This window comes from Rhinolophus hipposideros (genome assembly GCF_964194185.1).
Source record: "Rhinolophus hipposideros genome assembly, chromosome: 22".
NCBI classification, from domain to species: domain Eukaryota; kingdom Metazoa; phylum Chordata; class Mammalia; order Chiroptera; family Rhinolophidae; genus Rhinolophus; species Rhinolophus hipposideros.
The window spans coordinates 33543538-33557969 of record NC_138068.1 but is presented as its reverse complement, the minus strand read 5'-3'; the positions used below and the strand labels follow the sequence as shown (position 1 = coordinate 33557969).

Sequence of the window (14432 nt, the reverse complement as noted above, 5' to 3'; positions counted from 1 at the left end):
CTGAATTAATTAAACTTAAAAAAATCTTAAAATAAAGTCTTAAAAAATAAGACATACTAAAATTAAACACATCTTCTATTTATAGACAGTTATATTATTTCCAATGTTTAAATTTTATAAACAATACTCTGATCCTTGTTGCTAAACCTTCGTGATATTCTTAATTTATTCTTAAGCTCTTTTTCATATATATATTTTTTATCTCTCTGGGCTATACTCTGAATAATTTTCTTTCTTACAGTTTACTAATTTTCTCCTAAGGGTTTGCCCTCACTGGAATATCTTATGAGTATAATTCAAGGGCACACATCCTAAGATGTGTCTAAGCTGCTATTTAACCCATCTTTTGAGCTTTTATTTTTAATGGTCATATGTTAATACTTCTAAAAGTTGTGTTTTCCAAATCTGTCCCCTTTCTCATATTCTCTGTTCATTTTTATGTCTTTAATTATTTAAACATGATTTGTTTGTTTGTGTGTGTGTGTGTGTGTGTGTGTGTGTGTTTATCTACTGCCATTGTTTCTGATATTAACTTCTAGAATCAGCTATTGCTCATAGAGGATTATTTCCCCATGAGTTTTATAATTTTGGACTGTGAACTCATCTTCTGTGGAACCTCAGAGAATGGTGGTGTAAGAATATTCCCCTTCAGAGAATATTACTGTTTTTTTCTTCCAGGCACACAGTGGGTATTATCAGGTTAGAACACATTTTATGCTAATTTCTTGACATGGGAATTCTCATATAAATGTGAATGCCAAACCCATGAGGCCAGTTCTATGGTTATAAATTCTCAGAGTAGACTAATTTTTTTCTCCATCTAGATTCTAGACAGAAAACATTATTGTCATCTCTCTCTGCCTTTAGGTAGATTTTTCTCACTAACCTAAGTTCTCATCCATAGGACCCAGAGGACCCATAGGACCACCAGAGTTTTGGCTCAGCTCTTTCACGTTGAGATTTCACATTCCTTTTTATTTGGCATCCCTGGGATTTCCCTAACTGTCTTGCAGGCCAGGCTCTGCATTTAAAAGGGTCTTACATTTTCTCTAGTATTTTCACTTTGCAATGAGAGGTTTCTGGTTATTTAGACCATAATGTTGCCAGCAACTAAAGTTATTAAAAGTGTTTCTTTAGTGAAAATTCTCAGAGGAGGAATTTTAAGTTTAAGAGACGTGTGCATTTTTAACATATCTCATGCATTCAAATTTGATTACTAATAAACAATGTTGAGGGCGGTTTGCCCTCAATGGAATATCTTATGAGTATAATTCAAGGGCACACTAACGAAAACAGGACAACTGTAAAAATTTCTTAGCACTTTATTTAATTAAATCTGTGTTCAACTTGCCTGTCTCTCATTTTAAGCATCTTTTTATTAAAACTTTTTATTTTTTCCAGAAGCAAAATAAGCAAGTTTCAAAGTGTGAAGCTCACAGTTTGACTTTTGTTTTTGATACTTTTCCCTTTTAATAGAACATCTGTCTCATCATGAACTTTGGAAGTATAAATCCAAAAGACCTGGACATGAATGTTCGTGGAATTCTAATGAACAAGAGTTTTCTAAAACCATGTCCCTAAATTCTTACTTTTGCAAAGTGAGGATCTCCACTTTGCAAAAGTAAGAATACACACACACACACACACACACACACACACATACATATGATCTATTTTCACATCATTCACATATATTCATGTTTAGTGAATGGTGAATGGTGAAAATGAAGGAAACTACTACATGGGGATGAAGCAGGAATGAATTGCTGTGCATGGTGTTATTTTCAGTGGCGACCTCTCCTAGTTCTTAAACAGTCATTGAAGAATAGCTTTGAACAAGCTTCAAAACCCTGAAAGGTCATAACCCTGGACTCCAGGAACGTGCACCAGGGAAGATGCAGATGGATAAACAAGCCATAAAGAGCACCATATTTTCTCTTTTCCAGCATTTCACTGAAGAGTTGACCCCAGGCTATTACCCTGTGAAAGTGGTTTTTAAAAGAGCCAACCCCAAATAAACCTATACTAATCCCCAGTTGGCTGGCTTTCCCCATCACTAATGAAACACAGGAGGGTCCCAATGTGAGGTGTGATAATTTGAGAGGCAGAGGGAAGATCACAGAGGCGAGAAACCTGTCACCTCTCTTTATATCCTGAGGAGCATATGGGCCAGTCTTAGCATGTCTAAAGTTCTTGTTGGCCAAGACAGAGTTCCCACTACTTCAAGCTGCACGTAGATGGACACCCACCTCTGTGGTGCCTCCTCCTCCAGTCTGGCCCAGCCAAGACTTTTCACAGATGTCTTGGCTAAGAGCATTCAGATCTGACAGCCACATTGCACTTATCTTTTCTGAGGAACTAGGTGAATGCTTCCACATGAGATGAAGTGATGAGGATGAGCTATGGGATAAGTGACTAGTATGACCTGCTGACCAGTCAGCTGTGGGGTTATAACTCTGGACTCTGTAACTAGAGTATGGATAGAGCGTATAGGGTTTCCTCTATCTGATGGGAGTAAATAGGGTTGGTATTGGAGCAGTGTTGGGGGAGGAGCTCTAGAAACTGAAATATCAGGGTATTATCTGTAGCAATTTTCCTTATAAATCTTTGGATACTTACTTTGGATCGTGGAATCAGGGCCTGCCATCCTCCTTAGAATGTGTCCAAAGAGTCAGAGTTAAGTCAATCATCAGACAGGAAAAAGAGGTGGGCCTCCTCCACGCTCACTTTTCCTTTCTTACAGGTTGAAATCTACAGTCACAACATGAAATGGCAAAGTGCTAAGGTTTGTTGGAGCTCCAGGTGGGAAAAGAGCCTGGGTCCTGAAATGCCATGTAGGGGAGGGTGCTTGCCAACCACAGATATTAATTTTGACTTCTATATGAGCAAAAAAACAGCCCATCACATTTTGTTATGAAAGTTTAATCTACTTTAACTAATAAATTATCATTCTTGGATTTCTTTTCATTGTACTCCTGTATTAATTGTTCTCCTTTCTGGATGCTATGTCTTTCTTTTGTTTAGATGTGTTTACTGGGGTATTGATCAAGTAATTGTTTTTAAAGAAAGGGTACTGAGGAAATAGACTTTCTGAACCTTTCATGTAATAAAAAAATGTCCCAATTTCACCCTCCCTTGATTAGATAGATTTTTCTGGATATGAGATTTTAGATTCAAAACTATTTTCCCTCTGAATTCGAAGGCATTGCTTAATTGTCTTCTAGCATCCAGCAATGCTAATGAGACATCCATGATAGAAAAACATGGCAGGGGATACAAACAAAAAATGTGCAAAAGACCAATACAACAGCCAATGCACACATTACAAAAATACATCACTAGTAAATGGGAATTAGACAGTAATGAAAACCCATTTTCTTTTCTATCAGACCAACAAAGATTATAAAGAGTAATACTCAGCATTCGCACAGATTGGGGAAATGAGTATTCTTATACATTGCTGATGGGTATGAAAATTGGAATGGAGGGGCCGGCCTGGTGGCTCAGGTGGTTAGAGCTCGGTGCTCCTAACTCCAAAGGCTGCTGGTTCGATTCCCACATGGGCCAGTGGGCTCTCAACCACAAGGTTGCCAGTTCAATTCCTTGAGTCCCGCAAGGGATGGTGGGCTCTGCCCTCTGCAACTAAGATTGAACACGGCACCTTGAGCTGAGCTGCCTCCCGCATGGCTCAGTTGGTTGGAGCGCGTCCTCTCAACCACAAGGTTGCCAGTTCAATTCCTTGAGTCCCGCAAGGGATGGTGGGCTGTGCCCCCTGCAACTAGCAATGGCAACTGGACCTGGAGCTGAGCTGCACCCTCCACAACTAAGACTGAAAGGACAACAACTTGAAGCTGAATGGCACCCTCCATAACTAAGATTGAAAGGACAACAACTTGACTTGGAAAAAAGTCCTGGAAGTACACACTGTTCCCCAATAAATTCCTGTTCCCCTTCCCCAATAAAATAAAAAAAAAATTGGAATGGACTTGATGGAGGACATGTTTGTAATATTCAGAAATAAAGTCTGTTACTTTTACCTTTGTAGCTGAGATATTCCCCGCCCCCCGGCTCCCCGCAAGCTGCAAACATTTTAGTTCTTCTCTTTATCCTTGGTGTAAAAAGTTCCATGAAGATGCCTTTAGGTGAAAATTTTTAAGGTGAAGGGATTAAACAGTACAGATTGGCAGTTACAAAATAGTCATAGGGATGCATAGTACAGCATAGGGAATACAGTCAATAGTATTGTAATAACTGTATGTGGTGCCAGCTTGGTACTAGATTAATCAGGGGATCACTTCGTAAGTTATATCAATGTCTAACCACTATGTTGTACACCTGAAACTAACATAATATTGAATGTCAACTGCAATTGAAAAATAAAAACTAATTTAAAAAAGAAAGTGTATTTTTTTTTTTTTTTGCTCTGCTCCTCACTTACTGGGCTATTTCCACCTTCTGTTTTGCTTCAGCCTCAGAGAAATAATTCTTCTATTATTTTTTTGATACTTTTTCCCTGCATGCAGTTTTCCTGATTCCTTCTTTCTCAACTTTTTATTAGATGAATATTAGTCCTCCTGTATGTATCTCGCCATATTTAGAAAATTTTCCCTCATTTTTTAAATCTCTCTTGTGATTTGCTTTATATTTTAAGATATTTTCTTCTTTGCTTTCTATTGTTTTATATTCATTAAACATTTAAATATTAAATATATTAAATTTTTATGAACTTTTGTTCCTTTTCATATCAACTTATTCTGTGGATGTGATATCTTCATACAATCAAGTTGACCAATACAGATAATACTTAGAATATTTAAAAAGTTCTCTTTTCCATGATTGTCTATTTCTGTTGGTGAAAGTTTTTCTCTTTTTAAATTTTGGTCACTTATTTGGGTCTTGCTGGTTTTCCTCAAATATCTGGTAATCCCTGATCTTCCATTCTTATTCACGATTGAGGTCCATGTTGATTAATTTGAATAGCTGTTATGTTTCTTCTCTATTTGGATTTATAAATAATAAATTCACAGTCAAAAATGTAATTTTCAAAAGAGTGTTCATCTTATTGGCTATGAACCCACTTTAATAAAATATTTTAATTTTTCTTTATAATGTACCTGTAACATTAACTATCTGTAGGACTTATAGACATACCTATATAGGAAATCTTTAACATTTGTTTGACCCCACTTAGAGTTGTCTTATTAATAAAATATCTTAAAAATACATATTTTGAAGTTTTATGTAAGAATTTTTTGAGTTAAAAACTTTTTATAAATATTTAATTGAAAAACTTTTAGGGGAACTGATTTACATTTTTAAATATTGACATTATTTTATAGATAAAGGAAGACCCATTTTGTCATAGGTGTTTATAATTTGTGACCATGATTTATTGATGCCTTATGTGTGCAGGGACTTTTAAAAAAAACTGGATAAAGTATATGAAGTTGGTATGGACACTATTAAAATAGTTGCATGACTTAACTATAATTATTTATGGAATAGATTCATTATGGGGAAATCATGTATTGTTGGCAAAAGATATTGTTTTTCCCTTTTAAAAAAACTCATAGACTGATTGGCTACATCAGCCTGGTGAAAATTTTTCATTCAAAGGATGCCAAGATCTTTTTCCATGATCTCACATTGCTACTCATTCATTTTTCACACACAGAGCCTTATTCATCCTGGGGACCACAGTCTGATTGAAGGCTAGATTGATCTCATCACAGCGAAGCCATTACACTTCTTTTGGTCTTCCTTATACATTTGCTCCATGCATGCTTCAAATCTGGAAAAAAAAACATACTTATGGGCTGGAGAAACAAAGAAGCAGCAATTTCCTTGCCTTATTCCTTGGACGATGATGAAGTAGAGAGCATAATGTGGTGATTGGAGCCAGACCTAACCCTGGCCATGGGCATTGCAGCCCACCCAAACCTAATTAAGTAAGATCCTGAATAAACTTGGGTGAAAGCCAAAATCATTAGCTCCTTCAATCAATATTTTTGATATAAAAATTAGCATCTGGGCTGAATAAAAGGGAGCACTGTTTCATGCCACAGCAAAAAAAAAAAAAAAAAAAAATCCCCTCTTGCTTCTATTCTGACCTCCTGATGTTGTGTATTTTATCGATTTGTGTCTGTGATAACTTTTTAGAGCAGGTGGATTGCAACCATCAGATTTAAGTCTTTCATTTGAACCAATGGATGCAATGAGAATGAGAGTGACAAATTCTAACTTAAACTCTAACTGTTACAAGTATCAGCCTTTTCCCAACAGGTAAACTGGACTCACTTGTTCTCTAATTCTGCTTGAATTACCCTTGCTAATATATAAAATTTAGCTGAAATAACTTGAAGAAATTTAATTTGATAAGGAAGAGGGCATTCTCAGAGAAAAGCAGTGGCCTGTCAGAGTCTTGGAGGTCCTCTTTATGCTCTACTAATCCCCTGACAACATCAACACTGGTGCCTTCCAAGATGAGTCCATTATCTCTAGAAAATAGAGTATGTCAGATTTCTTAGTATAGTGTCTGGCACATATAAGAGTCCAAAATGATTGATTTATTATCTTTCAAGACACCATGTACCTGCTTTAGAAATAATTCCTTATCTTGATCTAGGAAATTCACATGCAGGGTATGAGGTAAAGAAAGAAAAGGTTAACATTTGACTCATTTTGATGCCTTTATTATCCTGGAGATTTAGTTTTTAATGATGTTGAAACAAATTGAAGAACGAGCTAAGACATCGTAATCTTTTTGAGAGATTCAGTGAAATATTTACTGAAGAAATCATCTGATTTCTGGGGTTTGCTTCAAAGTACTCTGGTGGGAGTGGGAGTGAAGTGGTGGGGGATAGATGAAAAAGACTGCCATGAATTGATAATATTTGAAGCTGATGATAGGTGCATGTGGGTTCATTATACTATTCTCTATTCTCTATTTTATGTATATTTACATTTTTCCATTGTAAAACTTTTTTTAAGTGGATGGATCACAAATAAATCTTTTTACGTGGTTGGGCTGCTGTCAGCTCAAAGCTGAGTTCCTCCCCAAGAAAAGCCTTCAGCTGAATAGTCTTGCCCAAGGTAATGCCCTTTCTCACACCTCTGCCCTGGTAGCTTGCATCCCCATGACTAGTTGATTGTGGAGAGGACATGAAGGCCCCCTTACCTCATTTTGTGCTAAGTCTAAAGGACAAGGTCAGTTGCATAGCTCCCCATGGGATTTAATAAAGCCTTTGTTATGATGACATCACAGTTCAACCTCCTCCTTTTCCAATGTTGTTCCCTCACTTTAATCTAGATATTATATTATTGTATGTGGTCTCAGTGGTGTGCTGATAAATGTTTAACAACTGGCTCTCTAGATCCTTAATTTGTAGTGTTTGCCAATTTCCATGGTGTAAATACTTCTAACACGCCAATTTTCAATTACCAGTGTAATGTCACTGAACGCAGAATTGAGAAAAGATGAGCACAATTGGTTCTTGTGACTCAGTGCAAGCCAGTGGCAGCCATTCTTGCCAATTTTCCTCAATGAAATTCTTAAATGCAAATCTCTACTTTGATCTTTTTTAGGATAACCCAAACTAAATCAACACAAAACCACACATTATTTTTAATATCATCAATTTTGGTGATTTGTTTATTAAAGAAATTAACATTTCACAGGCAGAATGAAATGAAATTGGTCACACTTCAAACGTTTCAGTGAAACACACACACACACACACACACACACACACACCACAACACCATAGGACAATGCCCCACAATAAGTGCTTAGAAACATTTAAAATACAGACTCCTTTTAATTTCCTAAACATTACACAGCTGCATAAGGCATTCTGAGAAAACAGACTTCAAATATGTTGTTCTAACAGAGACCAGGAAAAATTGCCAAAAAATCACCAGAGAAGTTCAAAATACAATTGTTATTATTGCTGTAAATCAAAAAATATGTTTAAGAGTTAAGGTTTCATTATCAAAGCTTTTAAGTCAGAGCAATCTACTTACATTTGCTATCGCTAAAGAAAAATACAGAGGAACATTACATGTTTGAAGAGCTGTTAAGATTTTCACCCCATTCAAAAGCTGTTATTGGAATAAATAAATAATCAGAGGTTGAAGATACTTTTAAGGGGTAGAAAGAAAATAAAGAACCAGATACCACATTCAGTGGAACAAGGTGATACAAGGAAAAGGAATATCTTGTAGGAAATGATACAGAGGAGAACCAGAGAAGAGATAATTTATCCACATGAATGGTGGTTAATGTTGGATTAATTTTTGTAGAATTGGATTCATTTTTGTAGAAAGAGAAAGTACTTGAAAAATGGGAACAAAATGTCCTATTGAGTAGAAAAGGTTGAAATAATTCAGTTTAATTTAGTAGTATAAGCACCTTTAACTATCAGTAGAAAATTAGAACAAAGTTTCTGTTATGTTATTGAGCCAACGGGTCTTTCAAAACAAAACTTCCAATAATGGTTCTCAAATTATGACGTGGATTAGAATCCCCTGGGAAGCTGGTGAAAATGTAGATTCCGGGGCACTACAGCTATTCTGATTCAGAGGAGATCCAGTGTGGGACCCAGGGATCTGCATTTTTAAAAGTTTCCTAGTAAATTTTGAAGCCAATGTTCTTTGCTAGACCAAAACATGCTGAAAGGCAATATAACAAACATCCACAATACTGCAATTCCATGATAAGATTAGAAATGTGTTTATGCCATTTTAATATGCAAATGCATCCTTCTTACAAATATCAGTCTGGATATTTTATTTTCTGCTTTCCTGAAGATGATTTTTAGAATACCTTCCATCTACCTATCAACCAATCAGATTCTCCTCTCTCTACCTTTATACTCTCACTTTCTCTGTAAAGGAAAAGTGTGTGTGTGTCTGTGTGTGTGTGTGTGTCTTTGTGTTTGCAAATAGAAAGTTTGGGGTACATAAAATTATGGTTCTTTTAGAAAACTATCTTTCCCAATAAAACCAACCTAAAAGACATTTTTGGCTCTCTTATAGTTATTGAAATTTAGTAATCCCTATTGAATTGAAATCATGGTCTTAATCTAGCAGTAGAAGACTTTTTCTTATAAAAATTAAAAATTCTCAGTATTCATAATCACCCTCTTAACCAACCTCATGCTCTATGACATATAATATATACTCATATTACCAGCCCAATGGGACCTGGGTCCCTCCTACTGTGCTCAGGAAGCATTTCACTTAGATTACAGTTGTTCTCATAAGTGTATATTCAACACAGACCCTTGAACAGAGATAAGTGTTTTATCTTGTGCATGAGAAAGTAATAAATTGCCCCAGAACTCTTGGATCTTGGTGAAGAGAGAGTAACCTCCTCCCTGCCTCCCATGGTGGCTAAGTGATTAGTTTTCTATCACAAGTTAGACTCAAGATACTCCATGAAAGGAACAATGATAGATTCCTGCTTCCAAAGACACCTCTCTTGAGGCTTAAAACTCAAAGGGCGAGTGTGAAGATCACAGATATTAAGAATGGAAAGGGATGTTTATTGCCTGCTGTAATTTAGGGAAGGCCCAGATGTTCTGCTGCCCTCTTTGTCTCCTATTTCTTTTACGGGACTGAAGACATACATTTTAGACAATTAACGAGGGTAAATTTCAATTAAATGCACATTTTTAAGAGAAAAGACCTACATGTCTTCCTTTTCTTTGCACACTTATACAACATATGTTTTCTTTGCAAAAGTAGTGCTGTACCAGTTCATTGAGAAGAATTAGAATTCAGTTAGCAAAATCAGTCATGGCATGGGGCAAACGCATTTTCAGAATCCACTTTCTCTCCTGTCCGCTAATAGTACATGAAAACATTCATGAGGAAATTTATGGTATTTAAAAACATTCATGATCCATTTTAAACTGTTGTACCACTTTTAAACTGTAAACTGGGGGTTATAATTTTCCTATCAAAACTTTCCATGCAGATCGATAAGCTTTGAGTATCAGGGCATATTGCTCCATCCAATACCAGTGCTTTGGGTTGAGTTTCTACCTCAGAGCACAGCATGAAAGCTTGGGTCCATCTGTGTCACACCAAGTCAAGCCTCTCTTGAAGTGATTTGTTTATAGTGTCATTTGATGGAGTGGAATGTTCTGTAACTCATTCAAACTATTACAGAAGCTTTGCTAAAAGGTCACCACTACTCTGTAGAGTTTCCAAATCTGGGCACCATCTGGGAGCTTGTTAAAGATAAGGTTTTCCACTGGCTTTTTCCATACCAACTAGATCCAATTAGCAAAGGGGTACTATTCCAGAGAAATATGTGTTCACATTGAGAGAGAGAGAGAGAGAGAGAGAGAGAGAGAGAGAGAGAGAGAGAGAGAGAGAGAGAGAGAGAAACTGAAGTAAATTAGTTGCCAATAGCGTGCAAGCCCATTTTGCATCAAATTGAAGTGCATATGCCAGATGACAGTACTATTTAATATTAATAGGTCTAAATGGGGGTGTCAGTCTTGAAAAAAGTTAAATAGAATTTGCTTTTAAATGTTGTTTTTGAATCAAAACATTCTTCAAGTGTAGTCTTAGGAGTCAAGTGTAAAGGAAATTGAATCTCACCATTTACTCAAAATTCAGTAGGAAAATGACAACTCATTCCTTAAGTCATAAAGGCTATGCATGCTACACATTCATTCACTCCCCATGATACCAAAAATGGTCAAGTTGTTATAACTTTACGGTTTTAGTCTAGGCCTAAAATTGGCTTGTGATTGCCGTCTGCCCCCTTCCTTATGAAAGAAACGTCTTGAATTTTCCAAACCTCAAAAGCTCAGCTGTAAAACTGTAGGAGACCAGCAAGAGGAAAAGGAAAGTTTCCTTTAAAGATGTCTCCAGTTGCTGCTGGCCGATTCTGCTCTCTCCTTTGAAACATTAACTATGGCTTTTGACACTTGTCCTTGGACAAAGTCCAAATGTGGCAAATGGTAGAAGCAACATTTCTTTACATTCCTGCCTGGAACTTCCCATGATACCAACGAGTTTTAGCTGGTGCTTTCATGCATGGAACAAGGAGGTCGGCTACTGCCCACCATCCTTACCCGTGTTTGCAGATGGAATAAGTAAACAGGGAGTGAGATCTACTGAATTAAAAATCCAAACCCTCGCCTCAGGTTGGAACTCTTGATAGAGTATGGACCAAAGAGCCTGCATGGTAGCAGGTAAAACACAGGCTCATTGTCATTAATAATATTCTAAGAAGTGTATGTGTGTGTTTGTAGCAGGATACTTGGAAGAGGAGAAACAAAATCTGAATCCAAATTTTTGTCTCTGCAGTCCTGAGTTGGAGACCTAAAAAACACATCTCCCTCAGTTCAATTAAGCTGGTATGAAATCCAAAATTATCCTTAGAAGGGGAGAGAAATCCATTTATATTCCTTTTGAGGCAAGGCAAGAGGTCTTTCTGGCAAAGACTTTAGGTTCCACTCAGGATCAGGAAACTTAATCGTCAAGTTCAAAGATTGTCTCGTCATAGAGTTCAGGGCGCACTGACTTCCTGTGCCGGGAATATTTCAGTTGCAGGAGATCACCCATCTCATCCAGGGCTTCCAAAACCTGTAAAGAGTTTGCCTTCCATCAGTTATCTTTAAAACCCTATGTAGCTCTGCTCTCCAGCACCTCACGGAAAACTATAGTCTTCTTTTGCTAAATTCTTTGATTTTAAGGAAAAGGAGAAAGATCCAAATCGTTAAGGTATAGCTTATAAACCAGCCCTTAATGAATGTTAGATGCTAATTACTTTTATCTCATATTCTTTAGTAGTCTAATTCCACATTATGAATGTTTAACTTATTTTGGGGGTGTGAGAAGAGGAATAAAAACATCTGAGCGATGTTTACCCTTTACCTTTATTTTAAAGTTTAATGACTTATGGATAGCCTCATGAAAGAAAAAGATAAAGTTGTGGATTACATTTGGGTTATATCTTGATGACACAGCAGATCAACCTGGCCAGAACAAAATGGAACATTACAGGAGGTGATTAGCGTCCTCCTCTCTCTCCCATGCTTGCCCTGCTCTCCCTACTTGCCATCCCCTCCCAGTTTTAAATGCTCTCTATGCTCCATAAAATAGATTTTAAAACCAGAGAGGACCAAGAAGTCATCTGTTTCAATTCTCCTAAGTCAGGCAGGTAAATGTATCCCCAGTTTTACAAATGAAACAACTAAGATCCAGAATGCACAAAATGTAATTTTTACATCTGGTATATCACTAATCCTATGATATTGGACATGACTTTTTGACCTCTTTTGAGGTTGTTCTTCTTAACCTGTCAAATGAGGAGGAAGACGATATTATAGTCCAATGCTTTGAAAAAGGTGAAATGAGAGTCATTAACATTAGAATGAATGACTAATGGGGCTCATGGACTTTCCCCTTTAAAAGTCATGCCCACCTTCATATATAATAACTTATTCATATATAATAAATGAACTTATATAATTTCATATATAATAACTCATTCCCATCTTCATGTTCTCACAGTTGTCTGTATTTCTTTTTCAAGGTGAATTTATACTGCCTGCTATTATTATTTGTTGCTTATTTATTAGTATCTCCTCTTAGTCTTTTTGCCCCAACATTTTGCATATGGTAGACACTCAACAGTGTTTGCTAAACTTCATTTACATTATGAGAAACTTGCATCAACCCCAAACTGATTGAGATGGCTAAATTCTCTGATATTACTCATTCACATAAAGATTTAAGTCAAAGGGCAATGAAATGTGGTTTTTAAATCATTTAGACCTCATGTAAATGGCTAATAGGATAGATCTGTCTTTGTTATTGGTTTTCCAACATGTTGCCTGGTTAGATCATATTTTATTATGATGGATTTGGTGCCTATGAAAAATGTTGGGATGCAGGCAGTTGATGCTGAAATAGCATGTTAGATTACGTTTTGCTCTTAAGAACTAGTAAATAGCACAACATTTGGCTACTCAGTCAGTCTTTTCTATGAAACTAAAACACTAACTTGATTCAAGTCTTCACTAAACTGATTTTCTTCTTTATCTACTTACTTGATCACATTGTTGGGCAGTGTTGGCATACTCTTGCTTTTTAGCAGTGAGTTTTATTAGTGTTGTTTTCCTAAATCTCCCAAGAGATTTCCAGGGAACCCTAAGCCAGCTCAATAAAAGAATGTGCTCAGAATCCAAAGCACCAGCATTGGAGTTTCCATTGTCCTGTGCTGTACTCACTGTGTCTAACATCTCCCGGGTATGTGCTGCTGAAACACAGAACCGTGCCCGAGCTTCTGCGAGGGGAGTAGCTGGAAATCCAACGACCACCACCCCGATTTTCCTGTTTAATAGGTGTCTTGCAAAAGCCCTAAAGGAAAGACAAAATAGGAGGTAAACTGAGAGATGACAAAATTATACTGAAAAAATAGAAATATGGCTAATTGACTTTCTGTTGTTTTAATAACAATAAGTAGAGGATGATTTAAATTATTAAACTTCTGTCAAATACAGTTGACAAAGAAAAGGGGCAGTCAGTCACTTGATGGCACCTGAGTGTATATTATGGGTCCTAGCACACTCATTAAACAATCTTGAGGACCGAGTCTCTGACATTAAGCATAAAATATGATGTATGTGACCCTGGCTTAACAAGTCGGCATTGATGTTCAATCCTTTGTCTGTAGGGTTCCTAGGAATAAAAACCAAACAGCTAACACAATGCAATTACATAAAGAAAGGATATATCATAGGCAAACTTATATGTTTTAAAAAACTTAATACTGATAAGATAGTGTGGAAATTTCAAGAAGCCTATACTTAGTGACTATAATTTGAGGACCAAGATCAGAGGGTCGGCAGGAGTCAGCCCCAAGCCATATGCTTGCTCCAGAGTCAAAGATTTTATTTTCCATTAAACTAGAGATAGGAAATAACAAGGGTATACTTATTTTTTAAAATATGTGAATGAACACACCCAGATATGTTCAGGGATAATAAATCCATTGGTTGGTTAAAAGGGGAATGGGGCAGGAGGGAGACAGGGAAAGAAATGCACACACACGGGGAGGCTGGCGGGTAGGTGAAGCCAGTAGGATATAAGTCATGTAACTATAAAGTTCTTTGATGCAGGGTAAAACTTTTTAAAACTATGATTGCTTCCCCTCAACTGCTTCTAGCCACTTTCTCTTCCAGAGCTAATCTCAGTAACAATTCTAGAATATCAAGCTCTTAAAGTCTGTCAATTTCTTGTGCCAAGAGCCAGTGTCAGATAAAAAGATGTGCCCCCAAGTGAATCTTTCTCCCTTGTGTTCTGTTGCTCTTTGCAGGAAACTTTAATTACGGATTGGCTCTGCCCACAAGTGAGGTAAATGCCTCAGCTTTGTTCTTAGCATTAAGAGATTGCTGGTGTCTCATTTT

At 36.8% G+C, this 14432-nt stretch overlaps 1 protein-coding gene across 1 annotated transcript in view; it reads right to left on the bottom strand.

Annotated features, from left to right (window-relative positions):
• Positions 1-7626: 7626 nt before the first annotated feature.
• The window catches only part of SPTLC3 (serine palmitoyltransferase long chain base subunit 3), a 167221-nt gene continuing 160415 nt past the window's right edge, over positions 7627-14432 (bottom strand). The window contains exons 11-12 of the mRNA XM_081033704.1: positions 13254-13383; positions 7627-11604 (exon numbers count right to left, since the gene is read on the bottom strand). Coding sequence (XP_080889830.1) covers positions 11491-11604; positions 13254-13383 — 244 coding nt within the window. The 3' untranslated portion in view covers positions 7627-11490. The remainder of the gene's footprint in view (positions 11605-13253; positions 13384-14432) is intronic.